We start from the raw sequence: 27,170 nt of genomic DNA on the forward strand, positions 1-27,170 counted from the left end.
TTTTTGATGGGCTCACAAAAGGTCCAGGAACAGTGTCAAGCCACGTATTGCCAGCACTTCATTTCAGGATGATGTGGTAGCTGTCATTAGTTTCAGCTGAAAGACATGGGAAAAACAAGTTTAAGATACAGAACAAGCATAAAATCAAAGTCTGAATGCTAGACGGACTGTACAAGAATTTGTGTTTCTGCTCTGTTCAACTTAGCTTTTGGTGCATAAACCCCTGTAAGGGATATCAATTACTTTTTGTGTGTTTTACTGTTCAGTCAGATCTGCCTTCAGCACAAAGCACAATATAATCCATCACTAGTGAGCAAAAGATGCAGACGGGTACTGATAAAGGGCTACAGTAGGCACAATATTGGATAATCCTTGAGTGCATTCATCTTAAACAAATTATATGTATCGTAAGCTCGAAAAAGCAGGGCCTCTCTTCTCCTTTTGTACAATTATGTCTTATCCTGTTTGTTACGTTATTGTTGGTGTTCACTCTGCCCTACAAAATCAGTTTGTGCGCTATAAATAAATTGAACATATGCAAAATAATTAACACTTTCACAAGAATGCTTCAATTTATTTGAAAAACAAACTGTCCGTAAGCATCACACTGAACCAGTTCTGAGTAACAATGTGTTTAGAGCTTACACGGGGCTTAGTAGTCTCTTCATGTAGTAAATGCTGGAGTGCCGTTCTATTGATGGCCACCAGATGTCTGCAGAGGTTTAATTCTTTTTCCAGGTGCTCATAGTTCTGAACCAGTTGCACCAAAGTGTCAAAGTACTTGAGAGAACTCCCAACATTATTTTTTGCTTACTAATATCTAAATCATTTTTTCCCTCTTCAAATTGTGTGCCCCCCCCCTCATTTTTCAGGCAGCCATTTTATGTGTTCTTATCTTGGCCTAAGACAACTACTGACTCCTTAAACTACCAGTGGTAAACAATACTATGCTTCTGTCTTAGTCACCCAACAGGGCACCGAGTAATGAAAATCTATGGAGGGAAGGACTATAAAGAACCAGCTTAGTGTGGTGTTTGTTGGCAGCTGTGATATTCTGGATGACTTTTCCTGCTCAATGGCAGCCTCCAGGTCTGCAGATAAAGAAAGTCTATTGAAACATGACTCAAAACCAGGTTTTTGTCAATTACTGTATAAATCACGGTATGTAGTTATGCTCAAGCAGAAAAAAAATGACTTATGGAATGTCCCCCTTTACCTCAGATCCTTCGGTGTAAAGCAAGACCGTGTCAACGTCCAGGGGCGGGCTGGGCCGGGGGGCAATTGCCCCCCAGGCCGCCCTAAATCCGGGCCGGTGGGCCGGACGGACGACCGGCAGACGAGCATTCAACGCGGCTGCGGCCGCAAAGTTAAAAACTAAGCGGCCGCGAGCAGGATTGAATGCGGCCGTCATGCGTACCTGGCGGGGGGGGCGGTCTGCCCCGGCTGCCGCTCATCTGAGGGGTGCCACCATGCCGGCACGCCTTCAGAAACGATGCGTGCAGCAACTGTGGCTGTGCGCCGGGACTTGATGTCAAATCCCGGCGCACAACACTGAAGCCACGCCCACCGTCTTCCGCGCTCAGTGCACAGGACAGGAGGAAGAAGAAGAAGAGGAGGAAAAGTGAGAGTGAAAGAAGAAAAGGTAGGAGAGAGTGGATTAGTAAGTGTGTGAGAGTGATGGGTGTTATGCTGAATGTAAGTGTGCGAGAGTGATGGGTGTTATGCTGAATGTTTGTGAATGAGGGTTTCAGATAGCATGGATGTGTAAGTGTTGGGGGATAGCTTGGCATAGGGAGTCCGTAATCACATTCCTTTCATGCCCAGATTCCAGCATGTAGTGGCTGCCTAGGCATGATAGGAGTGTGATTGCTGTTATAAATTATTTTTTGGTCCAACTTCGGTGTGTTAACACTTTTATTGGACAGAATAATTCAATGACAGTATTAATATACATATACATACATATATATACATATATATATATACATATATATATATATATATATATATATATATATATATATATATATATATATATATATATATATATATATATATACATATATATATACATATACATATATTTAATTGCAAACAGCAATCACACTCCTATCATGCTAAGTCAGCCAGCACATGGTAGAACCTGGGCATGATAGGATTGTGATTGTTATATATATATATATGTTAATATTGTTGTTGATTTTTTTGTCTAATTTTGGTGTTACTTTTAATAAAGTATTTTAAAGGTTTTTTTTTTTTTTTCAGTTTTGGCCAAGTGAATGCTGAATTTTTAGTTTCAGTCCAGAATTTTCATTTTGGTGCATCCCTACTATATACTATGCCAGTCACTAAAGTGGTAAGCCTACACCCCATCAATGTTTGGCTTAGTATACAGTGATGGGGGTTGTCAGTGTCTGGCTCAATGTATAGGCACACATTGACGGTGGTGCTGCGTAATCCCTGAGTATATAATGATAACAATTTTGCTGTACCCCTGTCAATGTTTGCCTAACCATAGAAACTATGCAGTTTTAAAGTGCGTGTGTGTGTGTGTGGGGGGGGGTGCCACATACAGGGTCTGCCACAGGTGCCAAATACTCTAGGTACGCCCCTGCATCATGCGGCAGTCAGACCCAACGGCCATGCCTCAGTTCCTCTTCCCACGTCTTAAAAGGGGTGTGATGAAGAGCTGAGGCATACGGTGCGTGCACGCCGGCCACTTTAATTTCATTAGGTGCTGGTGGAGTGACTGCCGCACAACGGCCAATGTCGCTCGCAGCCGCTTTGATGGTGCAATGGGCCAGTTGACTAGACTTGCCCCCCAGGCCTTAGGCTGCCAGCCCTCCCCTGTCAACGTCTAACAAACCACAGAGCTAAAAGCCAAGATACCTAGGACCCGCGGGTTACTTACCTTTCATTGTATCCAAAACAAAGCAAGCCTCATCCTGGAAGTTTTGGATCATCTGGAGGAAAAAAACAAAACAAAAATAAATGATTTCTTTAAAACATCTTGCCAAAAGGAGACCAAAGGTGATCCAGAAGATTAATTTTTTTCTTTGTATTTCTACATCTTTAGCAATGTCACACAGCAGCTTCTAAGGTTAAGGCATTATTGGCATGCATTAATAGAATATCCTTACAATGCCTCCATCTAAAACATTCTACTATTCTCCTGAGTTTAGAAATACCCAATGTTTTTATGTTTTTTTTTTGCTTTTTTCTGAAAGTTATTAGTCAATAAGTACAAGTTTAGTAAGCCTCATTTTACATATTTGTATTATTTAGCACACCAACATTGTTTTTTTCCCTTAAATCAAAATGTGCCACTCTGTATATCGTTGGATAACACACGCACATAGGTTTGCAAGGTAATGCTACAAAAATCTTGCAACGCTCATGCTATTGGCTGACGCAGGAAAAGGTGATAAAATTGCTAAATAAAGTTAAAATAGATAAAGCCCCAGGGCCAGATGATATACAGCCCAGGTACTTGGGGAACTTAACCAAGAAAAAGCCAAACCACTGATTTAAATCTTCAAGCACGCTCTCTAATCTGGAACGGTGCCAGAAGACTGGCGTAAAAGAGAATTGGTACCAATACTCAAAAAGGGGCTCAAAATGTGATTTGGATTGGACTTGTGCAAATCAAAAGAGATGGGCTTAGGTGGCATTTTTGGCCTGGATTGAAAACGGACTAAAATAATTCACCAAGTGGACAAAACTGGTAAGTGTATTCCTCAGGGTTCTACTGTATGTCCATTTAATGATTAATGATCATTAAGTGGACATGATTGATGATCTTGCATTAAGTATTGAAACTATAAACGAGGCTGGGGCTAGGCTCATTGAGCCATGCATGCCAAATACCCACCAGAAGACCTCACATACACATACAAAAGGACACAACTGCCAAAAGGGGAAGGGGAGCTCTAGCTGTCTTGGCTTCGACAAGCACTTTTGACAGACCAGACATTAGGACTTGTTACCTCATCGCTGATAAGAACATGAATGCCAGTAGGCCCTTGTTTGTATATCTGGTTGATCTGATGAGGGCATATACTGAAGAGCTGGGCTATCTTTTCAGTCAACTCCACAGACGTGAGCTCTTCCAAATAGATGGCATGATACACTGAGAAAAGGTTGAGACAAAAAAAAAAAAAAAAAAGTATAATATTCAAAACATTTCTACAAGAGAAAACTTTAAAAATTTGCTTTGAAATCAGACAACCTGCAGATACAAAAAACACTTCCATAGCATGAAATGGTTGATTGCTTTTGATATTCCCTGGAATGCTTTCCATAATGGACACAATTATCTGTTCACTTTAAGGCAATTCAGGTAATCTAGAGATATGCCCCCCAGCAGATGGACAGAAGAGGACCAGCCACATTCAGTAATGTATTCAGACTTTAAAAAAAAAAAGTGACAGTAACAGGTTAGCATTAACTTACCAAAGAAAGCACCATTTCCTGCATCTCCATTCTCATGTTTCTGCTGATGGTGATCCCTCATTTGCGGCGACTCCTGGCAAACGTAAATAGTGAGCCTCGGCCGCACCATCCTAGGGGTTGGAGACGAGTAAAAATCAGACTTGTGCATTAGTATTTGGGCGAACATGAAAATGAACACGAAGGTTGCTTTTTCATTGTTCAGCACGAATACCGAACAAACCAACATGGCGGCGGCAAAACGTATACGAAGACATCCATCACGAAGAATCTTCTAGTTCATCTTTGTTTACTAATCTCCCTGGTCCTTTCCCCATCTTGCCTACCTTATATACGCAGCATCGCAGGGGTTAAGGCAGGGGTTCTCAAACTGCGGCCCTCCAGCTGCTGCAGGACTACATCTCCCATACTCCTCAGCCAGCCCCTTAGCTGAAGGAGCATTATGGGAGATGTAGTCCTGCAGCAGCTGGAGGGCCGCAGTTTGAGCATCCCTGGGTTAAGGGGAGCGGAAATCCGTAGGTTCGCCGTCAGGAGACAGGCCAAGCACCTCATCAGGAGTTAAAGGTCCGTATGAGCGATTATTGGTCGTTCGTACGGACCTTTAACCCTTGGAGCCAAGTTGCGGCACCAGGATTTTAAAAGTGTGCACAAGCAACTCTATTGGTCACCAGCAGGGGGCTCATCTGCCATGAACCAATGGGAGAGGAGCTCCCTGCCAGCAACCAATAGAGTTCCATATTCTTGATCTGCTGCACTGCACAGAATTTGCGTAATTTGATAAGTAACGGTGTCCCCAATATGGATTGGATGAAATGGTAAGTTAATTAAAGTAACTCACCGTCCCTTAAGCGCATTAAATAGTCGAATGCCATCAGCAGGACCACAGATCTGGATAACATCATCCCTAGTTAGCTTTAATAAATCTGCACCTGGATAGAAAAAACAATTCCTTATGTTCAAAGCTTTCTTTAAAAAGGGATGTTACAAATGCCACGTTACCCGTAAAATGACAGCAATTAGCCTGAAAACAGATAAATTGATCACATCTAAATACTTCATACAGAGTGCTTAGAAGCTGGAGAAAAGTTTGGAAAAGGTCTAATCACCATAATAATAGAGTAAGTTGCTATAATAAGAACATTTTCTAAACACTTCACAGGGGACATGAAGCCAGAGTGAAGTTTTTCCATTAACCTTACATTTTATTCATAGATTAAATGTTGAAATTGATATGCCTAGATAACACAAAACATAAAATTCTTAAATCTGAATGTATTTTCCTTGTGCATCCTGCAGAGGCACTAACGAGAGAGAAGCAACTCCTAAAAAGAGCAATAAAACCAGCTCTTACCAACTGCCTCTGCAGTGTAATAAAAAGCTTAAATATCATGAAAACATACAACAGAATAAGTGCCAGGCAGCTCACAGGACTGCCCAAGTCTCCAATGCTACCCAACTGGTTGTTCCCCCGATTGCTCTACCGACAGCATGGGGGGAGCCAGGGATACCGGTCATCCCATGGACCAAAGAAAAAAAAAAAAGGGGGCAAGGAAATTAAGCTCCAACCTGCGGTAGGGCAGGAATAAAAACAGAGGGGGCAGTTGTGTGGAGCTGGTTTTATTGATTTTCTGCCCTACTAGGATGAGGAGTTATATCTCTCGTTAATGCTGCTGAGGATCACAAGGGAATAAAAGTTAAGGACACGCAATGTGTATTTGCTTTGGGAGTTACGTACCTTGTCTGATTGATATAAAGTTGAGTGTTACTCAACACTCTTTTCTCCACATTCAGCAATAAAAGAAAATCATTGCACACAACAATGCATATAATACGAACATCCCCATTTAATATATAAATTAGCAATCAATACCACCCTGGTGTCTCTTTAGCTGCAATTTTGCTTTCAAGCATAGGCTGTGTTTGTAAGGTATACTTGAATATGCTATTGATTGGTAATTCATGGATTAAATGGTGACTTCCATACTATACACATTGTGGTGTGCTACTCATTTATGTTAACATTTATGTGCATAATATATGTTTTGGTATTTTCACTATATTTGTAAAAAAAAATAAAAAATAGTAACTTGTGATTGGAAAATTCACTCCCACAATTTCAGGTTTTCAATAACTCCTTTTTTGACAGATCCAGAAAAGTATTTTCTTAAAGAACCATCACAAAAATGTTTTCTTTGAACAACAGAACTCCATTTCATTCTCCGCTAGCGAAATCCTGGATTTCATAGGTGGTTAGCCCTTAGTGTAGCAGGGGAAGACATTGTGTATGAAGGAGTCTGAGGGGAAGGCAGAGGGTGGTGGGGATTAAGAGATTTCCTCCTAGTGAGTTACCTGAGAAATTTGTGAAAACCCGCGAGAATGCAGCAAATCTATTTCTATGTAGCCACTGTTGTGCCTCCTGAGGGGTTGATGTAGGCAAGAGGTTCTACAAGAGAAATGTACAGAGAGCTCAAGATACTCCAGTCTGAGTAACAGGTACCAAATCAATGCTGGATAAAAAGGGCATTTCCGCTGCAAGAAGAGAAAGCTCGCAGCCAACTATGGGGTAATTATGTTTCACACCTTGGCTTGAAGCGGCAAAGCCCACAGACTAACAAACATTTTGAAGATCAGTTACTTGAATATTACAATGTTACAAAATAATAACAAAGCCGTCTCCACTTGTGATCTATTTGCCCAGTAAGTACAGAGTCTTTTTTCGGATTATCCAGTTTACACAGCAGACAGATGACAGGGTGGGTTTCCAGTGATACAATATCTGAGGTTTCTGCATAAGATGACTTTCAATATCTAAACATGCAAGTAATATCAATTTCCCCTTCTACAATAAAAATGTATTTGCTCATAACGCATAGTGAAATCCTTCAGTGAACCAGAGTAAAGTATTAGCCGATTATGTGAGAGGCAACGGGATTGAGAGAGTGGCCAATAAATGCATCAGCCTCCCAGTAAAAGTGGTGGAGACAAATACAAATGGCTCTTATCTGCCATCAAATTCTATGCTTCGATGTTATATTTGGCAGAAGAGGGCCATTGAGGCTAGCATGTCAATGCATTTCAAACTCATAGTTTAGCAAATAAACCAGTGTCCCCTGCATGTTGTGCTCTATTAAATCCTTTAAATCCACATATCTTCTTTACTAATGGCCAACTAGCAGCTGCTACCATTCCAATCATGCTAGAGAAAGCGGGCATTGTAGTTTATGAGCGACTGGAGAGTTTTCTCCCATGGTTTACACACAACGTAGTAAAGTGGCTTACTGGTTGTATGCATCAGTAAACACTTGCCATTAACCGGTCATTGATCATTTTCCAGTGTTATCTTCACTGGCCATGATGGTTGGTGCCTGTCTGTGCTCATAAAGGGGTAAGAGTATTTGACAAGGTAGCAATGCCAAACTTACATCAGCAATAGGGGCAGGAGGCTCAGGCTGGTGATTTGGAGAACCATTCCTAAGAAAAAAAAAAAACAAAAAAAAAGTTAGTTAAGTGACCGCAAAAAGCTTGAGCACTGTAACTTTTTTTGTTAAAAAAACCCAAAAAACTAATTTATGCAGTTCAATAAATAAGAGACGCCCAATATTCAATTTACTGAAAAAGAATTCTAATTTTTCTGAACAATTGTTGGAGCCTCAATAGCAGTCGCTGCTCAGCCATACTGTATATACTTGAGGTGCATAGAAAAAAAGAGCAAAGAGATGGTTTGGGCTTCTTCCGGGTCTAGCTCGGTTTCCCACACCCTTAATCTGACATCTGTTCTGTCAGATTTAAAGACAGCTAAGTGATAAAACCCTGTTTACTAGACAAGAGATAATAGATCATGGAAGTAAGATGTCATTTGACAGTTTTCCTGCTGAAGCCTGCTCTTGACAACATTGAAACAAGCGATGCACATCTCCAACTTTGTAAATATAAGTTGGACTGTCTTTCCAGAAACATCAACAGCACAAATCAGCGTTAACAGAAAAAAGAAACCAGACTAAGCAATACAGCCATTTCAATCTGACAGAGTTTCTAGACACATTATCTATGCTCTGGCCATGCATGGAAACAATGTCTCCGGAATTAAAGTTCTGTGTTTAGCACACATTTACAGCCACACAAACATGCGCACATCTAAAGGTAAAAGAAAAAATCTAATGACCGAAAACCTATATGATGCTGATAAACATTAGCGCTATTTTGTCCAGTGTAAATTTGCACAAAGTGATGGCTAAGCCAAGAGGTCCCCAAACTGGAAGGTTGGGGGAGGCTTTGCCTTCAGAAGAACCTTCCTCTTGTAGCTCAAATATCAAAGTGCCCCCATTTCAATGTATGTAGCAAAGCAGTATTTCTGCATATCATCATGTCCCTGGACCTGTCCGTCTGCCTTCGTTTCATTCTTTTGAAAAGGTAAAGTTCAGTGCATACAGAATAATACCTGCATACACTTTTAGAAACACACATAGAAATCACATTCTTGTAGACACAACATAAGCTACCGTATTGTGGCTTCAGCAGACAAAGCGTCATAATTTGTCAAACTATACATGTTACCCAGGGCACAATGGTAGAAGAGCAAAGACAGAGTTACAATAAATCTAGGTGGGAGATAATAAGGGCAAGGACGAGAGCCTTAGTGGCATGTTGCGTTAGGAAGGGACGGATGCGGGCAATGTTTTTAAGATGGAGACGGCAGATTTTAGACAGACTGAATGTGGGGGGTGAACGAAAGGTCGGAGTCAATAGCTCAGTTATTAAAACACTACCGACAAAGATTATATATACACACATATACATACACAGATGGTTCCACACAAAAATAGAATTTTAACATTTAAAACTCAGAATCCACTCAGGATTTACCGTATTTGCTCGATTATAAGACGAGGTTTTTTTTTGTTTTTTTTTTAGAGCAAATGCTCTGAAAAATACCCCTCGTCTTCTAATCGGGGTCGTCTTCTAATCAGACCTCAAATAGAGGTCTGATTATGAGACTAAGATCCAGATCCCCCCCTCCCCATACACACACTTACCGGTGCTTCCTGCTGTATTGCCGGGGCAGCGATCCGCGTAGACAACGTCCGCTACAGCCGGAAGGAGGTGTAGCTAGCAGCGGGGGTTGTCTGCGTCCGTCGCGCATACCTTCCCCGACTGTCAGAGATCAGAGTTCCCCGCACCGGAACTCTGATCTCTGACAGCCGGGGAAGGTATACGCGACAGACGCAGACAAACCCCCACTGCCAACTCCACCTCCTTCCGACTGCAGCGGAAGGAGACGTCAACCCGCTGCCCCAGCAAAACAGCAGGAAATTGGAAGCACGTGTGTGTGTGTGTGTGTGTGTGTGTGTGTGTGTGTGTGTGTGTGTGTTAAATGGGGGCATAGGGCATTTCTGGAATGCCTTATACCCATATATGCCACTCTGGCACTTAGGGGGTTAAAAAGCATATTATGGGGCAGAGTGGCATATAGGGAGGTATAAGGCATTTCACCTCCCTATATGCCACTCTGCCCCATAATATGCGTTTTAACCCCCTAAATGCCAGAGTGGCATATAGGGGTATAAGGCATTTCTGGAGGCAGAGTGCACTATACAATGCCTTTTAACTCCCTTAATGCCACTCTGCCTCCTGGAATGCCTCATACCTCCCTATATGCCACTCTGCCCCATAATATGCATTTTAACCCCCTAAATGCCAGAATGGGATATAGGGGTATAAGGCATTTCTGGAGACAGAGTGGCACAAATGGGGAGTCAAAAGGCATACCATGGGGCACAGTGGCATATAGAGGGTTAAAAGGCATATCATGGGCCACAGTGCCATATTGGTGTGACAAGCCTGGGGCAGATGTGCGTAACTGGGGGACAGGTTGGAAAATACAAGGAAATAAAAACAAAAAAAATATTTTTCTCAATCATAGCTTTTATTAAAAAAAAATAGTTTACATGAATTAACATTTACTGGTAAAACTTTTTTCCTTTAGGGTCGTCTTATATTCAGGCTTTTTCTTTTTTCCTAAGTTAATATTCAGATTTTGGGGGGTCGTCTTATAATCAGGGTCGTCTTATAATCGAGCAAATACGGTATTCAGGGGCTTAGGGAGGTATCTTTCGCAGGTGCTAGCATACATACAAGAAGCCGGTATGAGTGCTTTGTTCAGTTTCAAAGATAAGAGAAAAAAAAAAAAGATAAAGTAAACAGTGTCACTTACCCTTCCCCAATTGGAAAGCTGTGAGAAGAAGTGTTAAACCCAGGGGAAGGAGCATTTGAGACAAATGTGATCTCTGGCCAAGGTGAGCACTAGGAGAAAAACACATTTAGCGTTAATGGGCATTGGTGATGGAGGTTAGGTATTGAAGAGCTTAGATAAATTTAAGTGAATTCAGGTCACTTTAAAAAACATTCCAAAAATAAAACAAACTGCAGTCTCTTGACACCAGTCAGCATATAGTAACTACGAATTCTAGACCTCGTTCGCAATCAGCATGCATTTTGTCCTCAGATACCAAATCCCTGCCCCGACTACCTATGCCCTCCTGAGTTTGTACTGGAAACCATAACACTTCCGAGCTCCTGCCATATGCCAACTAGCCCCAGGCTGGGACAGGGCACTACCGGTCCCTAAAAACTCCTGAGACATGCAGGACTGCTGACTGGCAGAAGGAAATATGCGTACAGAAGATTAAAACAAGTGATTTTGCTTTTTTGGAGATACCTCTGTGAGAATGGTGGTTTCATAAGAAGGCTGGTATTTCTCTTTCTCCTGCGGCGTCCGCTTCTCCATCTTTTCCCTGTCCGTCTTCTGTTTTCTATCAGCGCCTTTTGGCTATAAGATTCCCAACAAAAAAAACATAGAAATCATGCTAAGGCAAAGTGATATGAGCAGGGTTTATTTTAACACATGAAATATTTTCTCCCAAGGGAAAGCCAAGATGATGCATTTGTTCGGGGATATACAACACACATTATATATATCAGTGTGCGTGTTAGCGTATCAGGTAGTGTTATCAAGCCTGTGCGCAAGCATATGGTGTTAGCATGTGTGTGTGTTACTTGATGGTGTCATCGTAAATATGTTATCGTATGGTGTTATGGGAGCATGTGTTAGTATTTGGAGCTAGCATGTGTGCAGGAGGGCGTCAGAGTATGGCGTTGGCATGTCTGAGGAGTGGCTCCTGAGAGAGGAGCAGGAAACAAAAAGTGTGCGTGTATGTACGTGTACAGTGTTAGAACGCATGCGTGTTGGTTATGGGGGACCCAAGAATTACTGCACCCCAAGATTTCTGATGGCAGTATGCAGATCATATGATATATATATAGGCGTGTAAAGGTCTGCTTGCTTAATTCATTAAACTTGTTTTTTTGTTGTGCTTCACTCAAGGTCACCACAAGAATCCCTTTGCTTTTAGTGCACACTAGAAGTCATTAAGTCAGCAGCAGTGAGCGTATGGGGATGGGACGGTCCTGCAGCACTCTTAGAAAAGGGGGAAATACAAAAAAAAAAAAACAGCTAAGAAACATCGCTGCTACAGAAGATGTTGGTCCTGCTCTTAGGAGCGTACAATTTATAATTATGGGGGGGGGGTTATTTTACTAAAGTGGGATTTAGTCTAAAATTGCTGTTTTTAACTACTTGAATTCACTATGCACAGAGTTGTCAGCAAACAGAGCTGAGAAATTCATGCATAATGCACAGTTGAGCCAGTGAGGTGACTCAAACCTCACTTATATTCCTATGCATTATACAGGGCCAGCTAATCTCTCCCTGCAGCATAAATTCACTGGGACTAGCCTTTCATAATGAACAGGGAAGTCACGGAGCTAAAACAAATCTGTCATCAACCCCTCCATCTAGTGAAGAACTAGGGGTAGGATATACCCCATGCGTAAACTCATCGGTCTAGTTTATTTTGCTTTGGGATTGTTAGACAGCAGGGAGCCTTCGGCTTATTGTCTGAGCCACTAAGTGCAATGCCTATTATATGTACGATGCATTACACAGTCTTCCCTGATCTTTCCGAATGACACATGCCCATAAAAAAAAAAATCATCTCCATGCTGTTGGAAGTTATCTGATGTACTTTCTCTTAATATACCCTTCCCGGCTTTCCCCGAGCACATGCTGGAGATGTCTGTTCAGAGCCCAGTGCCCATGTGTGGAAAGCGCTGCTACTGATTTCAAAGGGAGCACTTTCCTGCCACTGATTGACTGCTTCAAGTCAAACCATGGAGGAGGACAGCATCTAAAGCAGAGCTGCTTCTTCTGCGTCACGTAAGAGCTTTATTTTTGAATTTTCATTTTGGTGGAATGTATGTTAAAGTACTCGGATTATATACTCAGAGGATATAAGGGACATTATGATTTTATTTAGCGCCATCAGATTCCACAGCGTTATACATTAGACTATCCCTTAAAATAATTCCTTACGAACCACACACCCGCAGCACAAGATATAGCCTATTGGCGATGCAGGGGTTAAACATGGAAAAGCAAGTTTACTTTTTGCTGTAAGAAAATCTGTGTTTACAGGTTGCACTGCTTCAGTTATTCTAATCCTGCTGACCAAGGTCAGAAATATATGAATACATTAACATTGCCTAGCTGCAGGGAACCAATTCTTTTCTCACGTTCTATTTTAAACAAGATTACTCTACTAAGGCATTAGTACACAAGCTACTTTTAAATAAATCTGAAGCATAAACTACAGTCACGCATCACATAACAGACTTTGCTACTTGCCAATCTGCTGGGTTTTTTTTGCCCAGGTTTTATTTTATTTTACCAATGTGAATAATAAGCTTAAACAGGAATTAGAAATAGGCAATAGCGGGGATGAGAGAGGACCCCTTTCAAAACCAGTACTAAAACCAATTTTAAATGGGGCTGTAAACAAAAATAAACAAAATATAAAGCAGTTGAGCAACTAAAAAAAACAAACAAAACAAAGTTAAATGAACTTCCATTCAAGATGCAGAAGGTCAGAGGTACACCATTTTCAGGTGGGAAAAAAACAAAACAGAAGGGGCATATTGGAAATATATATTTAAAAAAAGAAACAAAACTATACGACGCATTAAAAAGTTAACAAAGTAATGCTGTTTTATATGATCTACTGATGAATGAGTTATATTTATATATTTTTTTAAATAAAATCTCCTTCCCGCGTGTGGAAGACGCATGAATGTTTGGGGTTGCGTCCGTCAAGCATATTTACCATGATTGTGAGTGGGAGGAATGGCGTGGAGCGCTCGCCGTAGATTTTTATACAGATTTGGCTTCACAGAGCAGTGCTAGCTTACTACAACCAATGCTGGCAGACGGACTGCTTTTTGAGAACAGTAATTACTGTTTAAATTAACATAAACACCCCCCCCCCAATAGCTGACATCTGGCACTGAAAATATACCTGGCCTGTTACAGAACGCTAGTTAAACCAGTTGTACCTCTATGGAAAAAGACATTTCCTAGAATGACGCTTTGAGGTCAAGGACATTTTAAGGCGTTTACTAGAATAAATCAAACCAATTTCAGATGACAAGATTAGAGTGCAGTGACCCTTCTATATTACTCAATGTAAAGACAGAAACAACGGAGCAAATCTACTTGTTTATATAGAAAACACCCTATAAATCTATACATAGTTATCTATAGAACATATATGGATATGGAAAGTTGCTGATGAACAAACCACAGACATCACATTCTGAGACATTGTTGAAAACCTTCTCAAGGGTTTGGCCGCGCAATTCTCATTTATGATTTGGAATAACACAGGTTTCCATAAAACAGACATTTCACTAGTTTTTAGAAAACAGATTTTATTCTAATGTGCATCTTATACAGATGTTTAACCTGACAGTCTTGTCCATACCTTGAAGACCTTGATCTGACAGCTGGCCGAGTGTATATGCTCTGTATATTCTCCGTTCTCGTTCTCCTTAAAGGTGTCTATCTGGATCCGGAAGGGAACACCTTTCTCGCCTCCGTGTTTCCGCATGGTGAATTCAGTGCTAATGCAATGAACCTAAATACAGAAGTAACGTGTTAAGTTAAATACAGGCTTAGTTTTGGAAAATAAAGATCCTATGTATAGTTTGTGTGTGGCTGTGTTCTATTGTAACAGTGTACATTCCTTACTAAGCATTAGTGAATGTTATTAAAATGCAGGGTATATCTTGGAAGGCGTTCCACAAGATTTTAGAGTGCGCTTGAGAATTTGTGCCATTCCAGTGAAGAGAGCATTTGCGAGGTCAGGCACTGATGAGAAAGCCTGGTTCACAGTCAGCCTTCCAATTCATTCCAAAGGTGTTCAATGGAGTTAAGCTCAGGGCTCTGTGTAGGCTACTTTAGTTTCTCCACACCAAGCTCAAAGCATTTGTTTATGGACCTCTCTTTGTGCACTGGGGCACAGTTGCGCTGTAACAGGAAAGGTCTGAACTGGTACCACAAGCTGGAAGCATGCAATTGTCTAAAATGTCTTTCAATTCTGGGGCATTAACATTACCCTTCACTCAAACTAAGGAGCCCAAACCATTATTCCTTCTTCATCGAGGCTTCTAGTAGGCACCATGCATTCTGATAGGTAGCGTTCTCCTGGCATCTGCCAAACCCAGATTTGTTCATCAGCGTGAAGGAACACTCCAGACAAAACGTTTCCACCACTTCAATGGTGGTCTGCTTTACATCGCATCAGCTAACGCTTGGCATTGCACATGGTAATGTTCAACTTGTGTGCAGCTGCTCGGCTGAGGAAACCCATTTCATGAAGCTCCTGACGGACAGTGCTTGTGCAGATGTTACTACTGACCGCCTCTCAAAGCGAGTGATGCTACAGAGGACATGTGATTTTTATGGACTATTCTCTTAATGTGCAAACTTTTGCACCTTGCTCCATCCTGTAAATATTGAACTATAGAAGGCTACGTATACTTGTGCTGAATGTATCTACGAGATGAACAGCTGTATCCTCAGTAGGGACCAAAAGAAACTACCCAGAATGTCACCCTATTCTATCCAAATACAAGAAGTCTGTCTAGATCCCTAGACTCACAAGGAATACACCCCCCCATACATTGAATTGATCATCTTCTCTCCACAAAGTTAATGGTGTTTTATTGGAGAGCCTACTTGTTTGTTTTCCCATCCGCTGCTTCAGCAAAGCAGCACTGCTGGGTTATCTGCACATGTGCCATTGTTCCCAGTCATGACCTGTGCCTACCATTTGTCTGGTTAGACTGGTTAGTCGGCTTAGAGGCCTATCAGTGCGTCTTGTAGAAATTCTGCAAAGTATAAAGACTCAATGGGGGTTGTAAAGCAGGAACAGGTGTGTGTGTGTGAACAAAACCAAATCATGACTGTTCCTTAAAAAATCTCTACAAACATATCAAATATAACATTATTAATAGACAATTGCGAATGTAGAACCAGAAAACCCTGTGGTTCAACAATTGCTTGGGGATAGCTTAATGCACAGCAACCCACATGGGTAAGAAATACTTACTTGAATAAACACAGATGTTCTTTTTGAAGGATCCCACAAAAACTCAACAGTGTTTAGCTGGTTTGGATGTGTCCTTGGGTCAATTATACCCACCGACATGGGAATATCTGAAACACATCAAAGAACAATATAACAGGTAGATCCAATTCTAGTGCTATTTAATTATAAAGCGTTGGTGACTATAACAGGCTCACAAGCCCCCTTGTAACAAATGGCTCAAGCTCAATGGATAAAAACATGGTGGCTTTTTTCAGATGGAGCAATTCACACACCAACATATTAGTTATGTGGACTGGATTTTGGCTTATTTCTACTCATTATGTTTACTGGTTTTAGATCTATGTCTGCACAATTATGTTTTTGACATGTTAAAAGTGCTGTTCAACATTACCATCTCTAGTATGTTAAGCCAATATACCTTAACAGCACTATCATTTTTTTCACTGAAAATTTAATGACACCCAGAAAAAAAACTATTCAAAGAACGATAAGGTGTCTGCTTTCACATCCCAGCAAAAATTATGAAGCGGGAAAGGATGTATCCAACAGCACCAGACATGATGTTTCTAATGCTGTATTTCGTTATAAAGGTGTCCGATTCAGCATAGCGGGTAGAACAGCAACTTTTACAGTAAAATCAAGAAGAACATTTGGTATCTCAAGAAAAAAGTTAATAGATATAATTAGTACATAACATGTTCTGTCTTCCTACCAATGTCAAGTATTCTGTCCCCAGGCCTGTTCCATCTCCACCCTTCCAGCTGCTGGTGTTCGGTGTACTGAAGACGCCTGTCGTGAAAAACCACACGGAAGATGCTCTGGAGAGGAAAAAAAACCCCATCTCGTTCATAATACACATTTCCACCAGTAATACGTATACAGAAGCTCCGTGCACTAAAAAAACAAAAACGCAAGGATGTCTCGTAAAGTATCTGTCACGCAAAATACCTATGTTTTCACGGTTAACAAGGCATCTTGCATGATGCCACATCCAGCCATAAATGGATGACATGAAACGCATCCAAGCAGGGTATAGTCAAAGGATGCCAGATGCCTTGCCCTGGGTGCCATAAAATCATACAGGGTCCAGGCACTGGGTTCACAGCGAATGCAGCACCTAGCAGCTTCAGAGTTATGGTTTGAGAAACAGAATCATAACATGAAGATGTTTGTGTGCTGACAGTGTGACCTCCTGAGTTATAGGAGACATGGCAAGAAGAGGCCTAAGAAGTAACAATGGGTCACCTAGCTGCCAGGCAGATAGGGGGTGTTTGGTACCTGTAGGCTTTTAACATGGGGGAAGGGATCACCCCAGAGTTATTAATGTACACGTACAAACAGAATATGACATTTTAAAATTGATGCAGCTCATTAGGAGTGTCATAAAAAGTTCTTGGGCTACCCCCCCCATGTTTCCCCAGAAACAAAGAAAAAGATTCTTATAAGAATGGAATCAGAGCATAAAAATGTGAATGTCTTTATATTTTGTACAAGGGACTGTAACAGCTTCCTACGGTTTATTTAAGGCCTGTTTTGTATGTATTTTTGTATATTCTTATTCTCAGATTAAATATAAATTAACCCTTTTTGTGTTTGTGCTCTAATTTTAAAGTCATAGCTTTCAGGGATAACCCGAGTTATGTTACCGTTTTTTCTAATTAGGAAGTTCTACCTTTTTTTGACTGTTTTTATAGCTTTTCAAAAATTCAAGGGGTTATCGACACCCCTTTTTAAAGTTTTCTTAAAGACCTTAAACATAAATTGGTGGCAACGGGTAAAGCTTGGGGGTTGCGGCGTAAACAGGTTTGGGGTTAAGTTGCAGTTGCTCCATTAACCCTTCCATGCCCATGTTCCCCCTTAACGCCATGGTGGAAGCTGGCAAGCGGGTAGTGGTTTCTGCTCCTGCTGTGATTAGGACTTCCATGACAGTATTGCTGAGCTTTTAAAATTATCTGGACTTCTTTTGAAGATAGACTTTACAAAAACAAAACAAAAAAAAAAAAAAAAAAAGACACCCACAAGTCCCATGAATTTTTAGACACTAGCGAGTAATTGCTGGAAAATAGCTTCCGCGAACGGTTAGCAGGTTTCTGACAGGTGCTAAATACTACGAATACTGTGAAGAAGATCAGCGGTGAGGAATCAAACAGCGCAAGTGAGGTGTAATTCTACTGGCATCAACAGTCATCGGAACCAAAGTCAACACAAACTGCTGACATTTTGTTACCAGTGTGGATAAGGGACCACAGGTTTGTGTAATACATTCTTCTATAGACAAGCTACTGCTCTGATCGATATGTTTAAAATTAATCCATGGACCCCATGTGTTTCATGCAAACAAAATCGGTTGGCGTGGAAACCAAATCAATAATGTAGTTCCAGTCCGGAGAAAAATCCATCCAGATTCTGTTTGTTTATACAAAATACGTAAAATGTGTCCAGAACAGAGCACACATTGAATACACACAAGCACAGCCAAACAATGACAAAAGTAACAGGACTCACAGCGCCATTTTAATTAATCCAGAGAAAAGGCTGGGGGGAGCCCTTATTTAATCTTATTTGGAACAGAGCAGCTGTTCCTGCCATCCAGGTGTAGTATGTGATAAACATAAAGGGCTACTCCAGCCAACATATGCCCTTTAAGACATAAAATAGATGAACATCACTTTTAAATGAACGGGCTTTTAACCAGCCAGCTCTAGTGCGTGCAAAGGTTAACAAAACCCATAAAGCGGGACGTAACGGGAGAGCTTTAATCTCAGCAAACCGGCGCAAAATAAGGACAGTGGATGGGGTGTTATGAAGCCGCCCTGGAGTGGCAGTGTTTTCGCCAGGTAAGACTATATATCATTTTTAAACAGGTAACATATGCATATTAAAAATACTCAAAGTACAGTCTTTGCCAGTGGGGCTGTACAGAGCACTAGAACGCTCCACAATGAACTTCTTAAACCTCTTTTCCTCTCACTGTCCGCAGACGACGTACATTCAGTAGCTAAACACGATTGGTAAGCAGAATGCGACCCGTGCATTAAGCACATCAACACCGGGCCACCTACCTTAACCATCTTCCCGGTGATTTCAGGCAGCTCTGCCAACTTTCGATTGTCCAACATCCTGATTTCATAGGACTGACCTGTATTATACAAGAGACATTTCAGAACAACAGTCATTAACAAGAGATGAAATTAAGAAGGAAACAAACATTTTAAAACAGTTCCTCTGTTTAGTTTTCTCCTGAAACCTAATATAAATAGAATGACATTTGTCCCCAGCACCGAGAAAACCCATAATGGGACTGCAGTAAATGCATTTACTCAACTTGTGGGTTTAGCGACCGCTGATTTCAACTTGTACGTTGTTAGAAGCAGTCACTAAGCAGGCAAGTTTAGCTGTCACCAGCCACAACGTATGGGTATACTTTTAGCATTAAAAAAAAACAAAAATGGGCACGAGATCGTCCCTACAAAAGATCCATTCGGTTAGTTATCTCAAGTCCCTGTTATGAGCCATGTTACGTTTACTTTACCTTAAGTGTGCGGCCTTTTGTCTTAATGAAGTTAGAATAACGCATTATGGAATGGAACAGTATTCAGTTCTACAGACTGGTGGATGTTGACCATAAAAGCTTGGGTATAATACAAACAACTGCATATTTTACCAGAGTACTTAATACTGGGTGGCTGTAACACCACCGACAGTGATGAGCACAGCCTCCAGCAAAGCACTCCCCACGGGCGTTTGTCACGGCACGCAGAGAATGAGTGCCGGGATATGACATTTCCCGGCACACGGATGTAGGCAGCATGTGTGGTCCGTGAGGGAGCACGAAACCAGACCTGTTACCAGCTGCTGGACCACAAGGGAAGAAGCCTTCTCCCGAGCCTACAAAGGTGGGTACGCTGGGAGGGGGTCCTAAATGCAGATGTGGGAGGCAGTGAGCGTGTCGGTATATGTGCATATGTGAAGCTGGAGTTGGGGTACGTATTATACCCAGGACTTCATGTTAATCACAGGGGGAATTAAGGCCAAGACAGAGCTACCCCATGCTATTTTATAAGAAGCCGTAGGCACGCGCAGAGAATGAAAGCCTTGCATATAAAAGACTAAACTGCTTGTTAGGGAAATTCATACCCTTAAAAAGGAGCACTCCTGACCCATGTTTATGTTAAGTGGGGTCCATTTTCCATGGATTCTAATGCGTTTTACAGCACGTAATACACGTAAAACTAGTTTTGTTGACTTCAATGAGAACGGAGAATCCATGGAACCAAATATGCCTCTGTAGAATATTCCTGATCTTATCCGTGTGTGTAAAGGGCTATAAGTGCTCTACAGTAATAAAACAACGTATGTTCAAACGGCAGTAAAATATTTAGCAGTTTACACAAAAGTTACTTTTTAAAGCTGCATTTATTAGGTCTAAAAGGCTTCTGGAGCCGAGTGTAATGAAGCCACCTTTAACAAAGTACATGCCCTAAATTGTCTATTTTAAATACAAGGAATATATTACAAATGTCAAAATATATATTTAAACCCAGAAGTATCTGCTGTGACCTTGAACGATTCAGAGGCCACAAGGATGTAATCTGATGGTTTGTCTACAAAACAAACTAAATAAGAACAAACTCTGCGAAAACATGTGGGGTTTGTCAGGTTTTTCAAACTTTACTATAAACGTGAAAAAAATATGCTGCAATTTAATCAAAAAGGTCCAGCATGGTTGCCACTATAGGTGGCGTGGTACACATTACTGGCATCTCTATTAACTTTTTGGATCTGCTATGCAAAAAAAAAAAGTAAAAAAAAATGTTTTGTTCCAAATGAGCCAGGATTCATTAAATCGACCTCAGTGTAAAGTGTGTGACCCTGGGGTAAACAGCACTGCGGAGTTATGTTACAGGGTGGGATGTCCTTGTGAAGAGGGGGTTGTAGCTTTCTGTAGAGTGGTTAATATGTAATCAGGAAAATAATCTAAAGGACTGCTGCTAACATTTGGAATAAGGGCCTGCAATCTGAATGAATCTATTGTCGAGTATCTGTCTTGGCCGTTTAAATACAAAGTCGGCAGCCCTGACAGAACTACTTGGACTCAATTGTACCAGGTTTCAATAAAAAAAAGAAAACACGACAAAAAGCACTGGTGAAATTGTTCTTCACAGTTCATCCTCGGATTCTAGAGCGCTTCTTGAGAGGCACGACATTTGTCCTAGGACAGAGAGAGGATCTCCAACTATAAACTGTACATTTTCTTCTCTCTTTGTAAGTCTGCACAGTAGAAGTTACCTTGGTTGAGATACGTGAGCGTCTCCTCGTGAAGTTTCACAGCAGGGGAGGTAGCGGTGCAGAGAACGTATTGGAACGGTAGGATTTTGTTTTCATTTTCAGAGGGCAGACTAGATTCCTCTTGTTTAAATATCGGCAAGGCAAGCACATCACTGAAATGAAAGGAAGCACGAGTGTGTAAAAAAAAGTCTAGACAGAACAACAACAATGAAAATCTGTATTACAGGTACATTCCACGTAAAGATATTTTTTGTTGTACTTCACACAAATTAACTTTAAAAAAAAAAAAGCATTTCTATCCAAACAAACATGAACGCAAAGTGTAATATTTTTGCCAGAATGGCACAAGAGTCGATGAGAACGGAGGAAGACTACAGCAGAGGTGAAATTGTCTGCCATGTGGAGAGGGTTTTTGTGACATCAAACTCAGAAGTCCCAGGAGTGATCACATGCACCTTTCAGGGGTCCTCAGGATATCACAGGGAGAACGATGGAAGCATTATGTTTTTGGACTAAAGGCGACAGTCGTCACTCCCAGTGCACGGTCAGCCAAGTGTGCCGATGTCTGGAAGGGGGTAGACCTGGTGCTGAATTCTTTAAAAATCCGAATCCACACAACCTATGAAGCGAGTACAGGACGGAACAATCGGGGAAACTTACAGAACTTCCTAAAGAACAGATATTCACTGGGATGTCTTCCCAATTTGCTCCTCTACACCATTCAAAGTGCAACACAAATGTTTTCATCATTTGGTAAATTCACAATTAAACTCAACAATGTATTCAACATTTGGAGACAGGGGGTTCAGTTCTACTATAATCAGCACTGTCGCTGCTGGCTACAACAAAGAAACTCATCACATTTTTTGCTTTTATTCACCTCTCACGTAAAATGACAAATCACTATTGCCATTTTACTTAATTCCCTTAATGGCGCTGTAATAAAGATGTAATAGGCGCTGTAAAATTTCCTAATTTCCACAGTCCTAAAAATAAGAAGTCTTGGTCAGGCTTCATTTTGGTTAACATCCAACATTGGCATTCAAACTATGTTACCGAACCGCGGGTGACATGAAACTAAACTGGTTTCCTTAGCAAATAGCAGGACGTCTAAACATATAATCAATCACAAAGACTCCGATGCTACCATGTGTGACCAGCCCACTGACGAGATGTACGGTTAGATGGAAAGAATTTGCAGCCACCTTTGAAGTCTAACCACAGGCAGAAAAACCAGAGGCAGAAAAACTGACATAAATGACATGTCGCCGGCAGCATAAAACAAATAACTTTAAAACATGGAAAACCATGCTTCCTTAAAACTGAAAGCGAAAAAAAAAAATATATAAAAAAAAAAAAAAAAAATCAACAGTGGCTCTTTTGTACATTCGCAGTTCCCATATAAGATTCTCCGTTCGAAATCGTACCTTTTCTCAATTTTCAAACTCTGGGTGATGGCAAATTTTTATTATATATTTACTATTAAGAGTGCAATATTATATTATAATTATATATAATCCCAATTGTTCATCGACAAATCAGTGGCTGTTTTATGAGAGATGTTGGGTCACCCAAGGTAGCGCCAGGCAGAGTTTGGAGGGGATGTAGGCATCCTAAGAACAGTACAAAGTCCTCCCGGAAAAATCATTATTGAAAAGAAAAAGAAAAAACACCGAAACCCAATGATTTAAAATAAAACCAAAACAAACCACACGTTTCCGTGGGGTATCTGCCTGAAACCTGGGTATGATTTTCTAATATATGGCTACGGAAGTTTAAGAAAAGACATATATATATATATATATATATATATATATATAAAATTAAAAAGTGTTCTGCTCTGAAAGATGAGCCTGGGAGTTTTTTTGCTGATAAAGCAAGTTGGATTAAATAATGCCCCCCCTGACACAAGTCAACTCGCACATTCCTGAAATTGCACACTCGGATCTCCAGCAGCTGTTTTCACAAGGCAGCCTCGGCGGTACTTCACATTTATAAGGAAGAAAGCTTTGGTTTCGGATGTCTTTTTATACTTTCGCCAGGAAAAAATAAAAATGACATTTTAATCAGCACAGAAGCTGGTCAGATATATATTATTAGAAATATAATAATAAAAAAAGGACACATTTATGACAAAATACACACACACACACACTTAACAGGAAGAAAAAAACAAAGAAAAGTATCCCATGGAGGGTGACCCTTGCTCAGAGTTGGTGTGTATTCGAAGTAAAATGTACACGCTTAATACCTGTGCACAAGCATTTGTAGCGTACAACTAAATATTGGCACCTTAGCCTTATTACTACTTTATTTTTTAGTTTGGCGTGTAGAGAGATGGATTATATAGTCTATAGATCAGTTGCAATAGGCGCTAAGAACATTTAACATTATAAATCTTCTCCTGCAAAGTCTTTATTTATTCTACTACCGCAGCACAGCGATGTAAAACACAATATCAACATGCCATACATACTCACTCCACAGGTTCACGAACTTTGTGTAACACAACTCCACCAATGGCCAAGTGTGATTACAGGGGGTGCTGTGTGTTTAGTTGGGCTACTCGGCAGGCAATCTCCGACACTCACTGCGTTTAACAAAGCGCAGGCAGTAGCTTCGCTCCTGTTAACACCATTAGTTCGAGTACACATCAATGATCCATTAATTACTGCTCACCCTGATAGGTCCACTCAGAAGAGGGCTAAACATGGCGACGAGCCCACCGAAAATCATTCCAACCTTGTCATACATAACACTTACACAAACTAAGGCATGCGAGACACGCAGGATACAGCGAGGATTTGGCGCTGCACGTGCTTGCCAGATGAAGTGTTTTTGATAGTCATAGAAAAGTTAAAGAATTTTAAAGAGGAACAGCCGGAAGACTAAAGTTATGCCAAACAGATGTCCAAACACAAATACATCACCGAGAACTGTAGTACTGGGACGGGTGTCTCTGAAACCGGAGAGAGCCGAGTCTACCTATTCATATGTTTTTTTCCCCATAATTATTGAATTTGTACTCCCTTTCTTTATTCTTATTCCCTTTCTTTTAACACCCCTTGAACTGCCGAGTATCTGTATGAGAAAGGCATTGTATGGCCACTTGGTGTGGCCTGCTGACTTGGTGGCCTGTCTTGCAGCTTGTGCACTGATGGCGAAGGCCGGAACCGTCCACAAGCAAGTGGCCATCATTGTCCATTTCATTAGAGACACTTTCAGGCTTTCACTTTTCTGAATAGTTTCATTCAATACACTGCAAGGCAACCTCTCATCTGCCTACTTTACAGCAGGAGAGGTGAAGACCTACTACTACACCCTTCGCTTCATATCAGAAGAAGATCATAACAGAGAAGTATTGCGGCTCTCCGGTAAAAAGATCTATAGACAAATTATTCACAATGACTTAAACATTACTGAAGCAAAACATCAAAATGAGTATGTGCAGGGGGCTGTAAGCGGGTGCACACGTACCCACAATCCTATTTGCAATATTACTGTATAATATGCATTGGGGGTGGTTTATGAAAGGTACAGCAAGTGTGTTTGACAGCGTGGATCGAGAGAGCCTCCGGAAGCTCCTTCAACACTTCGGCATCCCAGCCAAGTTGGTCACCCCGAGAACTCATACCGTGGAAAGTCTGCAAGAGTGATCCATCCAGGGTAGCTCACAGACAACTTACAGGTGCAAACCTGAGTCAGACAAGGATCCTTGTTGTCACCCAACGTCGTCCTCTTTGCCATCGATGGTATTATGAAGGAGTGAGCACGTAAACTGAATCCAGTGGACATTGCTCAATGACCTTACACACAGCAAAGACAAAAACAAAGATCCTCAAGGTAAAATCCATTAGCATCCTAAATGGAAGTCCCCTGGAAGTACAGTCCTTCATCTACCCGGGCAGCATCATCGACCAGCTGGGTGGCACTGATGTAGATGTTAAGGCAAGCTCCAGAGAGCTGTTTTTGGCAAGATTTAATTGTTCCACTCCAATGAATGTGAAGTCAGCCCCTAGTGTATGGTGCGGAAACCTGGAGGACAACCATCAGGAAGGTCTAGACCTTCAACAGCTGCCTTAGAAAGATTCTCTAGATTTGCTGGAAAGACACTATCAGCAACACCAATCTTTGGGAGGGAATTTGCCATCTTACAGCAGAGGAAGGAGTAGAAGTGGACTGTGTTGGGCAGACTGTGCGTAATCAGCCAACATCACCCGACAGGCACAGAGGATTACCACACAAGGCAAGTGGAAACAAAGCCATTTAAGAGACACCTGGCAACACGACCTCGAGACTGACACCAAAAAGACGGGTTACACCTGGAACCAGCTAGAGAGAGTGGCCCTGGACAGAGGACTCTAGAAATCTGTAGTTGGCCACCCATACCTTTACAGGGGTGACTAGTGTAAGAAAGTAATATAAAACAATATCTATTGTACCCTGACCAAGATGCCTGTACGACCACCATACTTTCCATATAGCTGAACTGATTGCACCTCCCCTTCTACTATAGTGTAAAATTTAAAGGGCAAAGTACATAGGTTCGCGCCCGATATATTTACATTTAGATTGTAATTGTTTTGTTAGCGGTTTTAAATCTGAAATAACTTTGTAAATCAGTAAACTTTGAGACAGAACAGATAGGATGATGGGTGTGGAGACTGCGGCATGAAACGTCAGGTAAATACACCTTCCAAGATAATATGATAGCCACAAGAAACGGAATCGGTCCAATTGTGTTATTAAATGGTTAACGAGCTAGTGGGACCCACTCTGGGAGGATCTGGAAAACTGTTGGGGGCAATCGACACATTACTGCCAGTGGACTGCATGTGCGGAGGGGCTACAGAACCATCCATCCCGTACCAGACAGTAGCTATACAAAACAATTTAATAATTAAAGGGATTTAACAAGTAAGTTTATTTCAAAGAAGAATGAGGTTATGTTTTAAAATTAGAGCAGAGATAAGGAAACTTTACTGAGAGTGGTAGCTAAGTGGAACAGCCTCCCAGCAAAAGTGCTAGAGCCTACTATAGAGGTAATGTAAAAATGCACGGGATAGGCATACAGCTGAATCTAAGGCAACATTAACATTAAGGTTCGAGCGCCTTCATTACTAAAAACTGGCAACCTAGACAAGCTCTGTGTTTCTATAGAATGTACACAACATCTAAACAAGTCTCGTAGAATGTATTAAATCTGCTCGGTGTTCTAAAGGTGACAGTCAGCTAGCAGTAAGGGCTTTGGGCAGAAGACATCAGCATTCCACGCACGTGGGCCATCAATGGGTTAAAAAGCCATAAGCGGTGAACTTTACCTCATGCTATAGGCGCCCGCACCCAACTCCTGGCCGATCCCAGACAAGCTGGCATCGAAGTCTTGGACCAAGCCGGACTCGATCACTTCGTCCGCCAGGGGCAGCTTTAAAGCCCAGGCCATGGTTCCGATTGGGATGTTACCGGCACCGAAACTGTTGCTACAGGTAAATGCGACCACCTGGGTGGGACCACAACCAGCAATGGCAGCTACAGCCTGTCCATAAACACTATGTCCTCAAGCCCCGACGGGTGAAGTTACTGTAGATGCAGGGATGCACATGCCAGGGTAGCGCAACACCATGCCTGTCCTTCTCCACGAGAGAGCGGGTAACAGCAGCACAGGAAGCGGCGGCACATGCCGGAGAGCGCAGCTTCTCAGGAGATCATGGCTGAAGCCGCTGGCAGAAGAACTGCCGTGACCCTCCTCGTCAGACAGCGTGTGCCCCGCTGGCAGCACGAACGGCACCAACACACATTAAGGCCGGCTTCAGCGCGGGGCTTGGAAAGGGACGCGCCGGGGATGACACCCTTCTGACTGGCTCCTATCGGCTCACCAGAACCTGGGCGAGAGTTACATTCACTCCCAGCGGCTCAGCCACGCAACATGGA

At 41.6% G+C, this 27,170-nt stretch overlaps 1 protein-coding gene across 1 annotated transcript; it reads right to left on the minus strand.

Moving 5' to 3' along the window:
- TFCP2 (transcription factor CP2) lies at positions 1 to 26,822 on the minus strand. The gene is made up of 15 exons (XM_053455796.1): positions 26,561 to 26,822; positions 21,240 to 21,391; positions 19,013 to 19,089; positions 16,663 to 16,768; positions 15,951 to 16,057; positions 14,322 to 14,474; positions 11,165 to 11,275; positions 10,661 to 10,749; positions 7,872 to 7,920; positions 6,799 to 6,892; positions 5,288 to 5,378; positions 4,453 to 4,562; positions 3,987 to 4,129; positions 2,912 to 2,963; positions 1 to 96 (listed from the first exon to the last, which is right to left on the minus strand). The coding sequence occupies exons 1-15, from the start codon at positions 26,680 to 26,682 to the stop codon at positions 59 to 61; spliced, it is 1,494 nt and encodes a 497-aa protein (XP_053311771.1). The 5' UTR covers positions 26,683 to 26,822; the 3' UTR covers positions 1 to 58.
- Positions 26,823 to 27,170: the final 348 nt, after the last annotated feature.

The sequence above is a fragment of the Spea bombifrons genome, chromosome 2 (genome assembly GCF_027358695.1).
Source record: "Spea bombifrons isolate aSpeBom1 chromosome 2, aSpeBom1.2.pri, whole genome shotgun sequence".
Taxonomy (NCBI): Eukaryota; Metazoa; Chordata; class Amphibia; order Anura; family Pelobatidae; genus Spea; species Spea bombifrons.